The sequence below is a fragment of the Mastomys coucha genome, unplaced genomic scaffold, assembly GCF_008632895.1.
Source record: "Mastomys coucha isolate ucsf_1 unplaced genomic scaffold, UCSF_Mcou_1 pScaffold2, whole genome shotgun sequence".
Lineage (NCBI taxonomy): Eukaryota > Metazoa > Chordata > Mammalia > Rodentia > Muridae > Mastomys > Mastomys coucha.
In genome coordinates, this window is record NW_022196902.1 from 6763817 (window position 1) to 6783040 (window position 19224).

A 19224-nucleotide genomic window follows, 5' to 3' on the forward strand; every position below is an offset into this window, starting at 1 on the left:
AGCAATTTTAGGGATGTAAGAAAGGGTCAGGCGAGAAGCAGTGGGCAATTGGCGTCTTAGATCATGACTGTGCAATTTGGAGTTTTGATGGGAAAATCAGTCAATAATTCTTCAAACTGGCTATTTGGGAAGAGGAGTCTGTGTGTGCTAAATACTTGACCACTGGTGAAACAGGCCAGATGGCTTCTAAGCTCCTGAGTGAGTCTGGTCTGAAGACTAAACACCTCCTGGGTTCTCTTGTTACTCAAACAAAGCCACCCTTGTTAAGTAGGGTTTATGGCTGGTTTTTAGAAACTTTGTTTTGAATCTTCTTTTCATACTACAAAGACATCCTTTACAAAATTATTTCTCTGTGGTAAAACATGTCCTCTCAAAAGATGAGTAATGTATTTCCTTGCGATGTGTCATGTTTCATCACTCTTGATGTCATTTCAGGTGTCTGGAGTTGAAAGGTACCACCTTTCAATTATATATAGTAGTATGCCATTTTTGCCTTGGCAGCAATTACACATGTACCTTGTGTGTATGTTATTGTGCCACAGCTTAACTTCCATGAGACTCCTAACAGGCTAAGGATGAATTGGATGGCATTTAATTTAATGTATCTCAAAATTTAACTTAATGTCTTCGCCAGCCAACAGAATTGAGATTATTGACAGTTTCTGTTGGACAACAAATTAACTTGCCATTAATTTATTACTAGCATTTTAATAAAATGGACATAGATATTCACATCCCCAATAAGAACATTGAAATGAACAGAAGAGCCAGTTAAGGAATTTGCTTTAGTTCTCAGTTTCTATTGAAAAGTATACTTTTAGTACTGTGACACCTATTGAGACACCTATTACTGTGCTGTTTAATTTTATATATTTCTATATATGTATATATTTATGTATATATATATATATATATATATATATATATAATAAAAATTTCACTGTCAGATCTTGGGGAAGTCATTACCTTTTCCTGCCACTAGTTTACCTATTAAAAAGGAGACTGTCCTCTTTCCAAAGTTCCTGCTTTTCAGTCTGAGAAGCCTGAGAGTAACAGATGTTAGATGAAATTGTTCCATTAACTCCCATGCAGCCTACAAATATACATGATTTCTGTTGCTCCACGTAGCTATATGTTACCACTGTAATTAAGGTTGACATCTTTGAATGGACTGAACACTCCTTTTTTTTGTGTTCCCTGCAGCAACTGGTTGCAGAAGCTGTGCTCACATCTGGATATATGCAATGGTCTGGATATATTTGACTGCTAATCAATACTGCCTTTTATTTCTGGAAATAGAGAATTGAGGATCAACTTCCAGGTATGGACTAAAATTTGCAACCTGTTGAACTTCTTAGTAAAGTCAAAATTATCTATATGTTGGAGAAGTAGAAAGGGCATTGGGAATCATATAAATTTAGACAGTAGTTGAATTAAATCATATATATATATATATACATATATATTTATGAAAACTTCCTGGGGCAGTATATATACATATATATATATATATACACACACATATATACATATATACATATATATGTATATATATATGTGTGTGTATGTATATATACACACACACACATATATGTTTGTGTGTGTGTGTGTGTGCATGTGTGTGTGTGTGTATGATTTCTGATTCTCTTCATTTCAGAAAAAATAAAAGAGAATTTTCTAAGTTTCATGTGTCACAAGCCTTCTTCCCCTTCCTCTTTAAAAATAAAGCATCTTCGTATCACTCAGGAAGGCATACCTCTAGGTCAGTATCTTTCTGTCCCTGCATCCTGAGCTTTGGTGTTACTGACACATACAACCTCACAAGACTTTATATGCTTCTAATAAAGCATAAAGCTCTTCCAAAACTAAGCCCCATGTTGAAGGCAGAGACTAGCTCGCTCACCAACAAAAGCCATGAAGTCAATTTATATATTGCCCCAGGAAGTTTTCATATGGCCTGGCTGGGGGAAATAATTGTCCACAGGGTTATGTTCTCAGAATCATGGCCCTGTGTGTTTAAATTTTTGTTGAGGGGTGTTTTTTTTTTTAACATCATTCAACACGGATAAAATTGTTCTGAATTTGTATGATTTGAAAATCAGTCTTAAAGGCCAGTGATTTACGAGGAACACTAACTTGATGACGGCTGACAACATTTTTCCTTCTCATCGGGAGACCCACGCTGGGACAGCTAAAGTGTCTCAACTCCCACTAATGGAGACAGAGCTGCACAGACTACTGCAGTGCCTGCTGAAGTGTACTGAGGCTGCCAGGAAACTTTAACAGTGAAACCGAGGTTGGGCTGGCAGATGACTGCGCCTTTCATGTCCAATCCTGAAATATAAAACCATGGAATTCCGAATGCGAGTGGACACTTTGGTCAATATTTACTTGGGCACTTTTATGTAGTGTATCATAAAAATGATTAAATAGTCCCTTTCCCTAGCTGGATCCCTTTGCAGATTGTTCATATGGTACAACCTCAGCGCCCAACCTAAGGATACACCCCTAAGGCCTATTGTTCCACATATTTGTGATAACAAGCCTACATACTTTGTGTGTTATGATCGTGTACATATTGCAGAATTCATTAGTGAATATTTATGCCAGAGGCATCTTAAATTTGATCTAGGCCATGGCTGAGTCCTCTCCTTCCCCTCGTCCAACATTTATTTATTTAACAGTCACTGAATATCTATTTTGTGACAATTGTTTCAGTTCAAATGCTAGCAGAAGTTGCAGGGTGACAAGTAGTGACTGCTCCTTTCCTTCAGATAAGCACAGATGTCTTAGGATATGGCACTGGGGAACACCCAATGAGGCAACTGAGTATTGTAGTTGTACAATAGCCATAGTAGTGTAGTGTAGCCGTGTTTTCCACCCCAGCTTAGATTTTTTCCATTCATCCATCATTGAACAGGAGAGGAGCTTCAGGTGAGCTATTGGTGGTATTCTCATTGAAAATATGAGGGTGGAGATGTTGGGGGGGCCATAATCTCAGCTCTTAGATGGCTGACGTAGAATTTTGAGTTTGAGGCCAGCTGTCACTGCACAGTGAAATAAACACACACACACACACACACACCACAAAGAGGGGTGCGAGATTTCAGACTGTGCCATCAAATTTCTTATGATGTTTGGAGCTCATGTTGCTTCAGTACATAACAGAATTTGATCGTAAGAGTGGAGTATGTTTGGTGTCTTAAAGAAGGCTTTCAAAAGACTTTAAAGCAATTCAGAGCCCTAACATGTATGAGGCCCTAGATTTAGGTTTCAGCACCACAAACTAAAGAATATGATTTAATTTTCAAGATACAACTAACATAAATCCATTTACATAACATGAGGGGATACACGCTAGAGGGTGTGTAGTGGGTGTGTAATCAAATTTAGGATTGCATGGCAAGGAATGCGTTTAATCCCATCTTTGGGGAGGCAGAGGCAGGCAGATCTCAGTGAGTTAGAGCCCAGCCTCTGATCTATGTATCAAGTCCAGACCAGCTAGTTCTACATAATGAGACCTCTCCCTATATACATATATGTATATATAGGATGGTAAGATCCTTGAAGAAGATAGCTTATAGTTTTCTCTTAAACCGAGCATTGGTATGTTGGATCGGTTGAATCAATTTCTGTACCTCAAAAAGACAAGTTTCTGAATTAGACTTGGATTTCACTTCTAAACCTGAGGTGCTATGGAGGCAAGTGGAATCGTGCTGCCCACACATAGAACACCTGCACGGCCCACATGAAGGGCCGTGGTAGAGCCCTGAACTGGAAAGGAGACAAACGTGCGACTGTGCTCCCTTAAATGTCTCATTAGGCTCTCAGCTAACCCTTGTACTCCTCCGTACTCCCTTATGTGACAGTATTCTTACTGAACGCCAACTATGTACCAGGCACTGTTCTGATGTGTCTGGGAATTATTGCAGAAGGAAAAGAAAAAGTCAACTAACGTTCTCCTACTTTACCTATGCAAGAGTTTTCTTTTTTTAATGAATGGCCACTTTTACCCATAACTATGTTCAGTACCTGGAGTACTAACCGAAACTTAATTTGTGCTGTCCAAACTAAGTCCAAGGGGAGCTTCCTGCAAATTTAATAAAATTAGAAAGCAGCCTCTGCTGAGGGACCATATATCTTACCTTGTAAAGAATTGAAGATGGAGAAGAGGTACATGAAAGGAATATTTAAGGGTCCCCAGGCAAAGAAAGCAAAACCCCATGTCATGCCCAGCAGGAAGGTCAGGCTGACCACACTACGCAGGTTTCTTAAAACCTCTTCTCTCAGGGTCCGGTTGCTTCTCTTTCCATTCCTCCCACAGATCTGTACCATGACCACAATGAACATGGCAACATTCAGGAAGAACATGACTCCAAAGTACCCAGCACAGCTCACATAAAATACCACGGGGTCCTGAATCCAGCAGCTTAAAGGGAAAGAAACAAGAATCAGATAGAAGACTGCCTCCTGGGCCATGTTTACTAGTAACTTTCCTGGTTTGCATAGCTTGCAGTGTTCTTTCTGAAACACCATGGAAAGTCCGCTCACTTCTGTGAGCCTCAGTTTCTTCTTTGATCCTTTCATAGTTTTTTCCCCTCAATTTGGTTAGTTTTGGATGGCTGCTGTCTTAATCTCATTATTTAAATCAACATTACAAACCAAATGAGGTCGCTTGTTGAATTCGGATTAGTGTGAGGCCTCCCTTGTTTGGCTGGCTCTAAACCACCTCTGGCCCTTTCCCTCTGTGTGTCTTCACTCTAAAAATGGGGATTTTCAGCACTCAGTTTTGCTGTCCATTCCTGTCAAGGGGTGGATGTGTTGATAGCATTCCAAAAAATAACATGGAAGCAGAAGTCTGTTAAGAGATTTTTTATGAGAGTTATAGTATTAAGGCTGTCAGTTTATGTCCATGTGTGAGAGGCCAGAAGAGCTGCAGAAATTTTGGCTTTGGTGGTTTTTAGTGACAACATCAATGTGAGTGGTCACCTATGTCCTAGTTCCTTGTCATCCATGATTAGCTAATTTATTCTTCATTGTCACATTGAATGGATAATTCGGGATCCAAAGAAATTGTTATTTATTTAACTGTTCTAGCTGAAGAAATATATTATAGAATTAGAAGATTCATGTATCCAAACTTCTTGTGCACAATTATAAGGCATATGTAAACTATAACATCTTTATTAGAAGGAATGTATGTGATTTTCACAAAAATATCAGCTAATAAATGGAAGAAAAATTCAAACAATTCTGTATTTCAAAGTCTAACATTGAGTAAAGATGAAAAGCAATGCAATTTGCAAATATTCCAGAGCTTCTTAAAGATATGGAAATTTCTTAAGTACCAAAAATTCAATTATTTCAGGAAATTAAATTTATTTTAAAGTGAATTGGCCTCATCCTGGCTACTGTGGTAAATGCTTTCTTGAACATTCTGGGATCCTAGAACATTCTGGGATCAAGATGATTTCTATCATATGAAGAGTGCTCACTAAATGACACTTTGTGATGGCAGAACTTTAAACAGAGCTTTAAAATCCTATAACAACTGAATAGGATAGGTCGTACATTCCCCCATTTAAAGCTGACTTAGCTTAAAATGTATTGTTTCTTGTAAAGGGCTATGAATAACACTGCATGTTTATGACACTAGATTTTCTTTAAACTTCAAAGCTCCTAGAATTTTTACAGATTGAGCTCGTTGGGAGTTCATAGTAATGCTTCAGAAACACAAAGAGGGGAAGACCACAAGGGATGAGAACTCATAAGCTATAGAAGTGTTATCTATCCCCGAAGCTTACAAAGACACGAGGTGCCCCGATCTCACATAATAAAAAAGTTCATTAAGCAATCAGTAATTTTTCAAACCCATAGATATCCATAATGATCCACAATGTTGTGGTGTAAGGTATTCGAGAGTTAACTGCTTAAACAACATAATGCCTCTAATCTCAATGACCTCAACTTGTGAAGAAAGGTTTTCTGAAAGAACTCATGGAGAAATGGGGAGCCATTCCCTGTAAAACACTCATGTTGGCACTGGGTCATTTCAGCCAGGAGCAAGAGTAGTACAGGATCTCCAAAAGTGGATGAGTTTTCTGAGTGTAGAAGAGAGAAAGAATCTCAGGAGTCTCAACTCCCCAGGTCATCTGGTACAGGGTTATTCAAATAAGGACGGGCAGCTCTGACCACTGAAATGATTCATATTCCACAGATGAAACTAAAACCTTCAGCATCAGAGCATTATTATCACCATGGTAACTTATATCAAACTTTAGGAAACAAAGTGCTTATTCCATCACATTCCCCAGATGCATATTACTCACAATTCATCATCCTGATCTTTCCCATAACTTTCTTTTCCATACACTTCATTTTGTCTTCTGCTCACTAGAATAATTGACACCACCAAGGCTGGCAGACCTGTTATAAGAAAGACCATGACATTGAGAGCTCTTCTGAAGACTCTGGGACTGTCTCATGGGACAGATGCTGTCAAGCAAGTTGTTTGGTTAAAAGCAACGATAAAATTGCCTCCTCAGTGTGGTACATATGACTCCAAATGGCAGTAGTTAAAGCATACTGTCTAATGATACGATGCTCAAATCTTCTGCTGGGTTTAGTCATGCTCACTGGAGATTTACTCTGGTAGAAGAAAAATCTACTGAATTCAGCACCAGATAGCAGTGTGATTGTGTTAATGATGTTACATTGGATCACCAGAGTTTGAAAAGATAAGGGAAATGTAATTGCTGCTGCTGTTCTGCTCGCACTTCTCCTCCTCCTCCTCCTCTTCCTCCTTCTCTTCCCCCTCCCCTTCCTCTTCCTCCCCCTTGTCCCCCTCCCCTCCCCCTCCCTCCTCCTCCTCTCCCTCTTCTTCCCTCTTCCTCTCTTTCCCCCTTCCTCCTCCCCCTCCTCATCTTTTTTGTTTGTTTGCTTGTTTTTCTAGACAGGGTCTTTCTGGGTATCCCTGGCTGTCCTGGAACTCACTTTGTAGACTGAGTCTATAACTCAGCCTCAAATTCAGAGATCCCCCTGGCTATGCCTCCCAAGTGCTTAGATTAAAGGCATGCACCATCATCAGATGAATTCAGCTTCTTTTACCTTTTTAAAAATATGAAACAACATTTTAGAAAAAAGCTGGAGGTAAACAGTGAGTGTATGATGTCTTTTCTTCTCTCTCCAGAGAATCAGTGATACTCCTGTCTACTTCACTGAGCCAATTCATGCCTCCTCAGGTTCCTGAGAGATCCTATGCTTTCTTATAGGAGGGTGTGGAAAACTAAGGAATGGCTCATCATTGAACACTGCCATCTGAAAAGGGCTGTGAGCTTTAAAGTTGCCCAGCTTGACCCAAAACCCGATAAAGAAAGCTGCTCAATTAAAAGACTCTAAACAGACTAACTTGGCGTTTGGATATCTGACTAAGGACTGATTCATGGTTTAAAAAACAAAACAACTCAAGGCAATAATTCTGTAAATATCTTGTTTACACACACAAAAATAACACTCCTTTCCTGGATTCCATGGCAGGGATGAATAGGACCTAGGAGTTTAGCTGGCCACTATATTTGGAAGCATAATGGGCTGTCATCTGCTTCTTCAGCCCTGGGTAGGCTGGCCCTGGGCTGCGGAAATGAGTTTGTGGTGACTCTGGCCTAAGGCTTTTCCTTTCCTCCTGAATTTAGTGAGTTCTGGTGAGAGTTTTAAAAACACGCAGTGTTGGTGAACAGGGGATATCCCTTCTCAGGATTTTCTTATCTGATGCATGGTTTTCTGTGTGTCTTTTGGGAAGATACATGAGAATGGAAGTTTTGGGGGAGGCTTACCCCAGCCAATGATGCAGAATTTTAGAATGTACCGGTGAATGTAAGTGTTAAACACTTTCACAAGAGCAATGTACATGTGAATGGCTTCCAGCCCCATCCAGGTGAAAGTAGCCAGGAGGAAGAAGTGCAACAGGGCAGCCACAGCCGTGCAGAGTCCAGCCACACCAAAGGAAGTGATCCAGCCGTCCAGGAGGAAGATGAGGTTCAAGAAGAGCAGGGCTGAACTCAGGTTCATCAGGATTTTGGAGGGATAATCCCTGCGCAGCTTCCTAAGAGGAGAGATGGGAGAGTCGTGCGTGGACTAACACTGTACATCAATGTCTTCAATTCAGGAGTCAGTTCATGTTTTCTACCATTCAGCAGAAGGTAACTCCACGTAAGATTTATGTGGAGGAGTGAAGATAGTTGTAGCTAGGCTACAAAGCATTTTTCAATGTGATTTTCATTTCAAAACTGCTTCCAGTTGTTTCCCAAGTTCCCAAATGTTACACAGAATATATATTGATTTATTTCCTTGTCTATTCTTGAGACAGGGTCTTCTACTGCTACCCAGGGTGCCTTGTAATTCACTATGTAGCCCAGGCTGTCCTCCAACTCGTGGAAATGCTCCTGCTTTGAGGTCTTTGAGTGCTGGGATTAAACACATGAGCCACCACACTCACATTGCTTTTTTAAAATTTAGGAATTCCTCCAGATTTGCAAGATTTATGTTTTAATTAATGTGTTTGCCACCTGTGTTTGCCTGTGTATATATGTGCACCTGCCTTTAGATGGCCAGAACACATTAGAAGATGGCATTAAGGCCCCTGGAACTAGAGTTATAGATTGGTGTGAGCTGCCTGGTTGGAGTGAAAGAGTCCAGTCTTTCTGCAGGAGTAGCCAGTTCTCACCAATGCCGAGCCACTCCTTTACCCTGGCATTTTTATTTTAAAAGTAATTTTCCCAGAATTGTTTGATGTTTCTTGATTTTTAATGAGTCAGAGATGCCTTTAAAAAAAGTTTCCTGTTTCAAGAAGGTTTGCATACAATTCAAGAAGCAAAATGTCTTTACCTTTACAAAGTAGCAAGTATTTCATGTCATTTGAATTTACAGAAGTGGTAATAATCTCTAGCCGACATGAATCCATTTTATCAATAGAAATATGGTACTTATAAACTAAAATTCTATGCCTGGAAAATTCATGCTGTATGATCTTATGAGAAACATGAGGACTAAAAGGGAGACACAAACATGATTCATAAACTATGGAGTAGTTTTTATGAACCTGAGGCAATTTTCAGGCTCACATTTGCCATTGTTAGCACTGGGCTTGGCAAATGGAAATATACTTACTCAAAAGCAACATATGTTAGGAGAGTGGCAGCTGAGAAAATGGCAGATATTCCACACCCAATATAGGTAATGAACGTGAGGACTTTTGTGTTTCGTCCATCCATTTGTGAGGCACTCCTTGGAAGATCCTAAAAAAAACCATGCAAAGCAGCCATAAGTAAGTATCCTCGTTCCATGAGAGTGATGCTTTGTGTTGCTAGAAAGTTCACTGTTGATGTTAGAGCTGCTCGGTTTCAGGGGCTAAGTACAGCAATGTCCATCAACATTGCCATAGCTACTTATGACGGTCTAGTGGACCAATACGAGAAAGCTGAAGCATCATTGCAGAAGTAGGTACATACTGTCTTAAATCAGTGCCTCCTTAATCTGAGGTCTTGGTACCCTAGTGTAAGCCAAAGGGTGAAAACACTAAGCCCCCAGCAGAAGCAGGTGAGATGCAGCTGCCTTGTCTGATAGGTTAACAGTCACACCTGTTTCTGCAGAGGTGGGCGCACGGGTGTGAATGGAGGCCACTGCACAAACATGGACAATCCCTAGGCCCCCAGATTGTCAGGGTAGGTGAGAGAGTCTTAGGCAGGAATAGCTGGAGTTTGCTATGAATGTTGTTGAGTTTTTAATGGTCATTCCAAAGCCTGGTATGTATAAGGTTGGTTTCTTTTTACTTTCTTTTTTCATAAAAGAGATATCACCAAGTGTGTTGGGATCTAGCATTTTTAGTCCCTATAGGTTTAATTGGCATAATTTAAAGTGTCAGGAATTGTGCAGAGTGGAAAGAAACCAACATGGATGCGCAGGAAGTACTACTCGCACATGTTGAAGTGAGCTTGAAAACTCTGGACCTCACAGGAAACCTTCCTTCTCCTTAACTGAAGTACAAGGTAAGGATAAAACCTGAGGTGAGACCACTGATCTGTCCTGGGTGAAGATGAAATTCACTTCCAATACATAAATGTTTAAAAATGAAAGAAGACATTTACTGAACATGCAGTTTAAACATTTCAATCTTGCAGTAAAAGTAAACTTCTCTTTCTATTTGTCAATTTCTTTTCCTTTTCATCAAATGGCAAGAAAATTGGTACTCTCCCATAGGCCACTACCCCCCACCCCATAGAAGCAATATTTCTGGGTATGTGCATGTATCGACATGAAGAAGCAGAAGTCAGTTCTATATACAACTAATACCATAAGACACATGCAGTAGTTTTGAGACACTGGCACACAGTGGCAGAGATAGGTAGAGGTGAAGGCCTGGAGCCAGAAAGTCTTCCCCTTCCTCAACAGCCTAGGAGTCCCTCAAAACACAGAGAAGACATGGGCCCATGAGACATGGGGATGGAGTTTGTGTCAGTGCCATTTGACTCCAGACGGGTGTCTATCTAGTACAGTTCCCATAGGATCAGCTAGAGTAGAGAAACTGAGAGTTTTGAAGGATGATTAACTGTTCCCATCTAGGTGAAACAAATGAGACAAAATAAATAATTTAAGAAAAATGCAGTATTTCTGCATAAGGAATCAGTTCAAAGACAATTCATACATCATGTTCTGCTTTCTGAGAATGATCACATGACAATTTTATCCTTCCAGAGTAGCCAACATGAAGATATAAGAATGTCAAACAATAAGCAAGTCATTTCTATAACAGAGAAATGTAGAAAAGGACGTTAGACATTTTTCACATTGACAGATGAAAGGACATACTGATGGGATCATGGGACTATTTAGACTCTAAAAGTATCTTATACAAATGAACAAGAGTTTGGAAGTCCAGAATAAAAAACTATGACTCAAGTGTTGTTGGTCTGGAAGAGCCAAAAGGATGCAGGCACATTGCCAAAAAGGATGAATTTTGAAAAGCGTTTCTTCCAGTGGTTTATAATCTTACAACAGGCCAGAAACAAAAGTGAGGGAATTCACTAACATGCAAATCTCTATACATGGAAACTTAACTTTTTACTCAGACAGCAAGAGAAAACACAATGTGCATTTATAAACCCATAATAAAATTTAAATAACGTATAGTAAAAGTGACCATCCAGGTAATGTACAGGTAAAATTGGGTTGCATATAAATCACCTCTGAGAAGTCAACCTTGTTACTAGCATCTATTAACCCATAAAAAATAAAATACAATCATTTTCAAGCCTATACTTGCACAGTGTCGAAACACTTAAATTAATTGAGCTAAAGGTCCTATATCTGAATGACTAATTCTCCAAAATCAGCTTTTTTATGAAGAATTATCTTTAGCCACTTCTAAAGAAAAGAGAAAACAGGAAGAAATGTAAATTTCTGGTTTAGATACTTAGAGAAAACACACTATAGTTTAGTTGTTCAGTAGAGTGAACTAAGTTTAGTTTGATGTTCCCAAAGAAACAACATATTTTGAGAGCATTAGAAAGCTACTTTCTGTGATTCATCACCTTTATCAATGACTTCTTGCCCAGACAGTTTGTATCCCTGATTGTCAGTAAATTTACAACCTGCAGATTTGCCATATGACAATGGCTGTTTACACAGGCCAAGTAGTTCATCAGCCAAATACCACAGCCCGGAGTTGCTCACTATTCCTCCCAGACCCCACAGGCAGAAGGCTGGAGGATTTCAGGGAGGAGGTGACTAGAACCTCGTATCTGTGTTTCCAACTGGAAAAACTGTATCAGCTCAATTGCCATTACTCCCATCTCCTATGAACAAGCAACTGTGCTTGATCCCTTCATAGAAACTTTGTCAAAACAATAGCCACAGTACATTCTAGATGTTCTGCAACCTAGATAGGTGCTTATACAACACAAGTGCACCAGATAATGTTACTCACAGATGACTTTTGACAGGCTGAAGGAAGTAAGGTGGGTCAAGAAAATTGAATGGGATAAAAAATAAAACACTGATGTGGCTGAAATTTTTATGCAAAATCTTGATTATCCTTGCTAGGTAGATATTTTTAAGGATGAGAGAAAGGAAGAGTAGAAAGGATGATAAGAACTCTTCCAAGTGAGAGAAACCACCAACTATTATCTCTCTTGCAGGACTGGAGTTACAGACTCCAACTCCCAGCTGTCATAACAAATTATACTCTTCTGGAGAGAAATCAGTTGGCACAAGACACAATATCAACTGGCAGGCAAGCATATTAAATAAAACATGAGGAAGAAAAATCTCGATCAGAGTATTTATAGTTAGTTCTCTTCCATGCTAGCAACAAGCCAACACGTCCCTCCTTCTGTTGTTCTCTCCTTTTGTCTCTGTTTGGCCAACTCCTTCTTCCCTAACTAAAGGGGTTTGTGAGGAGGATATTGTTTTCCGTTCTGGAATTGTTTCTTGTTAATGCTATGGAAAATGAGATAGAATTCTTTTGTGTGCTGCTGTCACTTGGTGTAAATCTTCTGCTAAGTGGTTGCTTCTTTATGACCCACGATGCAGGGTACAGATGGGCATGATTAGCTTACAATATCTAGAATTTATAATATTTCAAAAGCTGAATTTACACAAAAGAAGTATGCCTTCTAAAATTTTAAGGTGTCAAAGTAAGCTAAGAAACTCCCCTTACCATCAGAACTCCAAAGTGAGTGAAGTGGTTGCACAGACAGACAGTCTCACCAGTGTCCGAATCAGAGTGGGCAACGCATCCAGACGTGTTCCATCCCCCGAAACTTTCTGTGGGAAGAAACAGTGAACTGAGAACAGCAGCAGGTCCGTGTCCTCGGTAAGGGACGAGCCCCTGTGCCTCAGTGGTTATCTGTAATATGGGCATCATTCTTGTAGTGACTGAGATGGAGAATGATTTAGATTCATTCAAAGTTGTCTCAAAATCACTCAGGCAGTCATTTCAAACTGTGCTCCACTGAAATACCCCAGGGCTTCTGCAGATGCTCATATTAAGTTTTAAACAATGTTTGAAGTAAACTTCTATAAAAACTAAAATTATGTGTTAATGAGCTCTCCGAAGACCAGAACATTTTTCCTCTCTGGGATCAGACTAACTTTTTAGGAAGACATAGGAAAATGGGAGGTGGGCTTAGCCTATTTTGTGATGCATACAGTACTTATCATTATGAAAATGAGGGCAAATGGCATGAATGCAGCTTATCAGACTTGTTGGCATTATATTTGTCCAGTTCTTTAAATATGTTATGGCACAAGATGATATTTTAAGCCAAGTATACAAGTCAATCAGCTTCTCAAAGGATGGGCAGCTAAAACACAAACCACAACCATACTATTCATCTATGAGGAGAACACTGGGCTGTATTTTTCATAAACAACACAGCTAGTATGGCACCAAGTTAGCTTTATTAGCAACATGGTATAGGGGGATCCATAGGAAAGATGACTCTTAGGAGACGAACACAGGTAATTTCTTTTCACAATTCCCTTATCATTTCCACACTCTTCTACCCAGTGATTTGTTGATTCCTTACACGTTCCTTTCTGTCTTGATTGCTCAATATGATTTAGAGGTAATATTTTTTTCAAATAACCTCTGTTTTCTATAACCACTTCCTTCAGTAGCCTCTTTCATCTACGTCATAATTTTGTGACTTATAAAAAATGTCCAATAATCTCATCAGACTGTGTACAGTTGCAAGTGGCTACAATAAAAATGTATGCCCCATCGCACACATAACTGAAATGAAAGTGATTAATTTGCTCAGACTGTGAGTCAAATAGGATTAATTCTTGCAGTGACAAAATGTTATTTCAAAAATGAGAGTTGATTCCCAAGCTATCTAAATGATAGTTTGAAGCTCAATTGCTGTTAAGTTGTAGTTTGGGGTGAAATGGAAGGGGTGCTTGAAAACACTTGAAAGTCTATTAATCTATATTAAGTTCCCCAGGATTTTACAACTTACTGTTTTTGTTCAGATCCCAGAAGGCACAGATAGGATGATGCACTTCCTAGGTTAACATAAAAATAAACATGAAAAATCATATTTTAAATTGTATCAAAGTCGCAACTGAAAGGAAACTGATCAGTACCACCATGCCAGTACCACTTGACCAGGTTAGCAGCCTGGGTGGATCTTCTCTCCTAGAGACTTCAAATGACCATAAGATGGAATCCCCAGGAAGAACAACAGCACTCACTTCTCTTAAGGACGTTCACTCTGTGATCTATCTTTAAATACTATTCTACTTTTATTCTTCATGTCTAGCAAAGCTTTTTATAATTTAACGTTCATGTCATCTACAAAAGTCTCCCATATGTCTGGGTATTTGCAAAAGCAAACTAAAAGCAGGTCCTCAAAGGATAGTTGTATGCTTACAGCCAGATTGCATGAGTCACAAAACATAGCCAAAAAATAGAAGCAACCCAAGTGAGCATCAGTGGATGAATGGATAAAATCTGTTATGTTCTCACAATGGAATATCAGCCAGTCTTTGAAGGAATGCCCTTCAGGTTCAAGGGATACAACACAGATGGATTCTAGAAGCCACTTCTGAAGGACAGCTACTGTAGGTTCTCTAAGGTGATTGTTACAATCAAATTAGTACTCCAGGAAAGTGGAATGAATAGGGGTTGCTAGTGATTTCTGGGAGATAAGAACAGGGAATTGATGTTCAATGTGGGCAGAGTTTCAGTTGTGGTAAATTAAATAGAAACTAGTGGAGAAAGATGATCTCTACTGTTAACCAATTAATGCAAATGAACTATATACCTAAAAAAAAAATCTTAAGTTCTACTACGTGTGTTTCACTATGGGGAATAAACAAGTCTCCCTTTGTGGATGCTGAAGCAAATAAGGTCAAAGATGAAAAGGGAGGTTTCTGAGGCTTTGCGATAAGGGACAATGAGTTAGTGTTTCAACTCCAAATCCTTGCCTATTATCAGCCGTCCTGCCCATGGTGAGACCACTACTCAGGAGCTCTCCAATGGTGAATATACTTGTTTGTGAGCAGGAGAAGATGGTGCATCTCCCTGTAGCACATAAGTGGACAGCAGAGTGGGTCCTGCGGTAATAAGAATGCTAAACTTGGCAACATCTTAAGTCACTGCACATCTCCCGAAGGACAAGTCTACTCTCTCTAGTTGTTCCTTGATCTTTCTAGGTTGCAATTGTTTTTTACTTTAAAAGTCGCAAAGGGACAATCACAACACCTAACCAAAAACTAGTCTGTGTCTTTGTATTTGGAGATGCTCAAGATCTTTGTTAACAGTAGTAGCCCTCTTGATCATTTCCATTCTGGTGGCTGCTGCCATTCATGGTGCCTACCTAACTGACCAGCCCATCTCCCGAATAAAATGTGTTAACATGTTAACATGGTTCTTTATCATTTACGGTTCTCTGAGATGGTGTGCATTTCCCAACCGCTACCTGTGGCATTTTCTTACCTGTGTTCTGGTGTGTTTGATTTTAATTTGAACAGGATCTTTCAGATTCTGGATAGTAATGTTTCCAATGCTACACGCCATCACATAGCTCACTAGGATTTTTCTTTGAGAGCCAACATCCTTTGAAAGAAAAGAACAGATTGCGTGCACAAGTCATAAGCACACACTTTCATGCTCCAAAGTAAGCAAACGGTCAGCAACTTTTACACTTAAGATCTTCAATTCTAGAACATCCTGTTTATGACTTCCAATCGCTGGCTTTCCTGAAGGGTCTCTGCTATTTCCCTTATTACAAAAAACACCTTGAGGGGACAGCACGAACCAGCGTTATAAGGGACTGTTTGAAGTACTCTATTCTCCATTACTGGATGATGCAAGCCAATTGACAATACAGACTCATCAATCATACAGACTCAAAAAGAGCTGTGAAACAATGAGGTCACTTCCCAACTCTAGAAAACAGATGAAATGATTTACAGTGTAAAACTTAAAAAGCAATTCATCATTTACACTCATGCCAACAGCCTGATGTGTCTACCAGTTTATACCTAAATGTAATTTGGTTGGACTGAAGTGTCACTCAGAGCATCTACCCTTTTAGTCTTTTGGACTTGATAGCAGATGAAGATTTCACAGAGAAATTAGGTGGCCAGAAAAGTCCCTGGATCTGTACTGTCCAATGACTTGGGACATCAGTCTGTCTTTCTAACAAGTTCTCTGGTTTTCTCCTGCATTTTGTTTTCTTGTCAAACTTGAATGTCTCTATGCCACAGTTTATAAGTCAATTGTATTAAAAACAATTATACAATCCCTTAAATTTCAAATATAATTCTAAAATAGAGTTTTTGATTAATTTTTATGTTCATTACTATCAACACAGTTGACTTGGATTGGAGATGACCATCACTTATTGAAAATGTGGAAAATACTGTACTCTTTACTAGTTTTTCTTTTTCTGTTTTATATATATATATATTTATATATATATATATAAGTATATATATATATACTTTTGTTAAATTACTTTCAAAAATCTAAAAATGTACTACTGTACAAGCTTCCTTCTACAGTATATATATACAAATATATGAATGTATACATGTATATGAAATATATAAATGTATATTTCATATATACAAATATATGAAAGAAATCTACATAAAGTCACCAAATAACAGGAACTAATTAGACAAAACACTAATTAGACAAAACACTAATTAGAACTTCAAAGCAAAACCTTGCAGTTCCAGGAAGGGCTTTTCACCATATTCATTCCCTTTGTCACACCACCTCTCTAGCCCCCGCTCTTACTCTCTCCCTCTTTCTATATATATCCCTGTTTATCTCCCTCCTTCTCCTTCTCTTTCCTTCTGCTTCCCAAGTACTGGGATTACAGAAGTGTGGCAATAGGCCCCATCATTTTCTCCTCCTTTAGCTGAGTGGTATAAAGTGGCCATAGGCGAAACATTCCTATGGAGCTGAGACTGGAAATGCTCTTCTGCACAGGGCACACGGATGAACAAACACTGGTACCTTATATTTAACTGGTAACTCTTTTTCTAAAGAAGGGGCCTAGCAAAATGCTCTCGATGGGGTTGGCCTCATAAAGGCAACCAAGGGTCACCAGTGTTTTCTGGCAGTGGACCATCTAGTATCTGAGCTGATGCCAATAAAAATGATAATATGGGCCTAGCACAATGCCACTCTACTTTGCGGATATGAGAATGCCAAAGGTCATTTGAAATACTAATGGGAAAAATGATTAAAGCCAAGAATGTCGCTCATTATGTAAAAGGTGCTTCCTGCTGAGTTAAAAAAAATCCTTTCCTTTGGTGCTTTAACTCTAGAGGCCTCAGGGTCTGGAGAACAAAAGGATTAACAAATAATAAATAGTAGCATCATAACTAATTCAATTTCTCATTATATAATACATCTTAGCCTGGTATTCATTTTTGAAACTCAATTAAGTACATTCTGTTAAATTGGAGATTATTTGAGTAACATATTTAAACATGTATATTATCTTTTAATTTAGAAAATATGGTAGATTAATTTTTCTATAACTATTGGTGTATTTCAAAGGAATCTGAATGTTTTAACCTCTGAGCAAAGATAGTTTATTTAAAATTGGGAAACAAAATAAATTCAATGAGTTCTCACCTGGAAAAGTCCAGTTTTGTTGAAGAAAGTAAACTGTGCTCTTCTGACCAATACAGAATCCTCAGGACTTAAATTCTCAAGCAAATTTGGAGGCAAAATCACAGATGCCAGTGGATCTGCCTGTCCGTTCTCGAAGTCCATCTGGCACACACAAACACATTGGCAGAATAGTCATCCTGAGGGTAATGGTAGCCCAGTCTCCAGGCTAAGTCAGATGAGAGGACACGGCAAGGACCATCCAAGCCAGAGCCAGTGACCTCTGCAGAAGTCTGGAATTCCTGGGTAAGTCAATTGCAGTCACAGGCAGAGATGGCATTGAGAGTTCAAACAAGAGTACCTTGGTTCTAAAGCATATCCACAATGCTAGAGACCAATTAATATTTTTCAAGTATGAGAGTGGAATTTTAAAGTGTCAGATTTTGATGTTTTCGCCATATACTATGGGCTCAATCTAATTCGTTTAACTGCAGATACCAGTAATCTCTGTAAAGAAACAACAGCTGTTTCTGTCGTGTTTTGACATCATGGCCTTCATTTGAAATGAGACAAGTGGAGAGTGACACACTTTGAATGGAGAGGCCTCACAGAACAACTCAGTCTTGATTGACACTCCCCTGGTTGCTTTATGGACTACAGACTGAAAAACAGCTAGACAGAACAGCCTCAGATACCATTTTTCTTCAAATTACATCGCAGGCCTTAAAGACTGTCCATCCTCATGGTAAGAGAGAGACCAGTGGAGCTTGCCCTGTTTAACTATGAAAACCACTGATAACCCACTAAACCCCTAATCTAAAAAGAACAAAAAAGTCTTCTATCTCATGCCTAGTCCTTTTTCTGTTTCCATTGTAGTCTATATTGAGAGCTAAAAGCAAAACAACCCAATTATGCTCCACTCAGATTCTCCCAAAGATCAGGAATGGTGATGTAGTTATTGATTTTTTTTCTGCTTGCTAATACTGACTGGAACATGGTAGACACTTGGAAGTTATTGAATGAGCTGTGACTTTAACATACCCAAGAGGGTCACTTGAGCCCCAGATTACTTGTCCAGCCTCATTTTTTCCTTGGCTGCCTGCCACTGCCAAGCTACTACGGTGTGGCTTTGCACCACACCATCCCAAGAGCAGTAGCCACTGTGCACTTAACTAATCTAGACACACCAGAGCCCCACACAGAGCCTCTCATCTCAGACAGAAGCTCTGAGGGCAAGGCCCAGAATTGTTTTTAATATGTCCTCCCTGGACCTCTAATATCCAGTGTTAGAATCAGTGGCAAGGAGACTAACACTGTGTCTCTTCCCACTTGAAGGTTGTTAATCATACTTTTATCTCTTTAAACTGGTTCCCAACCTATACAACCTATACAGGGTGGTCTGTATTCATGTGCATTTAGCATCTTCTCACCTCCTTTAGAAGGTAACCTTCATCATCTAGGCTATGAAATATACACCTCCTAAACTTCTATGCTACCTATGGATGCTGATGCCATTTAGGCCAATGTTCAGCTCTATCTACCATCTTGTAGATCAATACTTCCTTGAGGTATCTAATCTTTTTTTTTTTTTT

The 19224-nt window shown here is 39.2% G+C and overlaps 1 protein-coding gene across 4 annotated transcripts in view; it reads right to left on the reverse strand.

Annotated features, from left to right (window-relative positions):
* Window positions 1-19224, reverse strand: part of Adgrg6 (adhesion G protein-coupled receptor G6) — a 133397-nt gene that overhangs the window by 11849 nt on the left and 102324 nt on the right. For all 4 annotated transcript variants that reach the window (XM_031380469.1, XM_031380467.1, XM_031380468.1 and 1 more), the window contains 8 exons: window positions 17657-17797; window positions 15497-15616; window positions 14016-14061; window positions 12713-12819; window positions 9166-9293; window positions 7833-8101; window positions 6330-6426; window positions 4146-4429 (listed from right to left, as the gene is read on the reverse strand). In XM_031380469.1, the coding sequence (XP_031236329.1) occupies window positions 4146-4429; window positions 6330-6426; window positions 7833-8101; window positions 9166-9293; window positions 12713-12819; window positions 14016-14061; window positions 15497-15616; window positions 17657-17797 (1192 nt within the window). The remainder of the gene's footprint in view (window positions 1-4145; window positions 4430-6329; window positions 6427-7832; window positions 8102-9165; window positions 9294-12712; window positions 12820-14015; window positions 14062-15496; window positions 15617-17656; window positions 17798-19224) is intronic.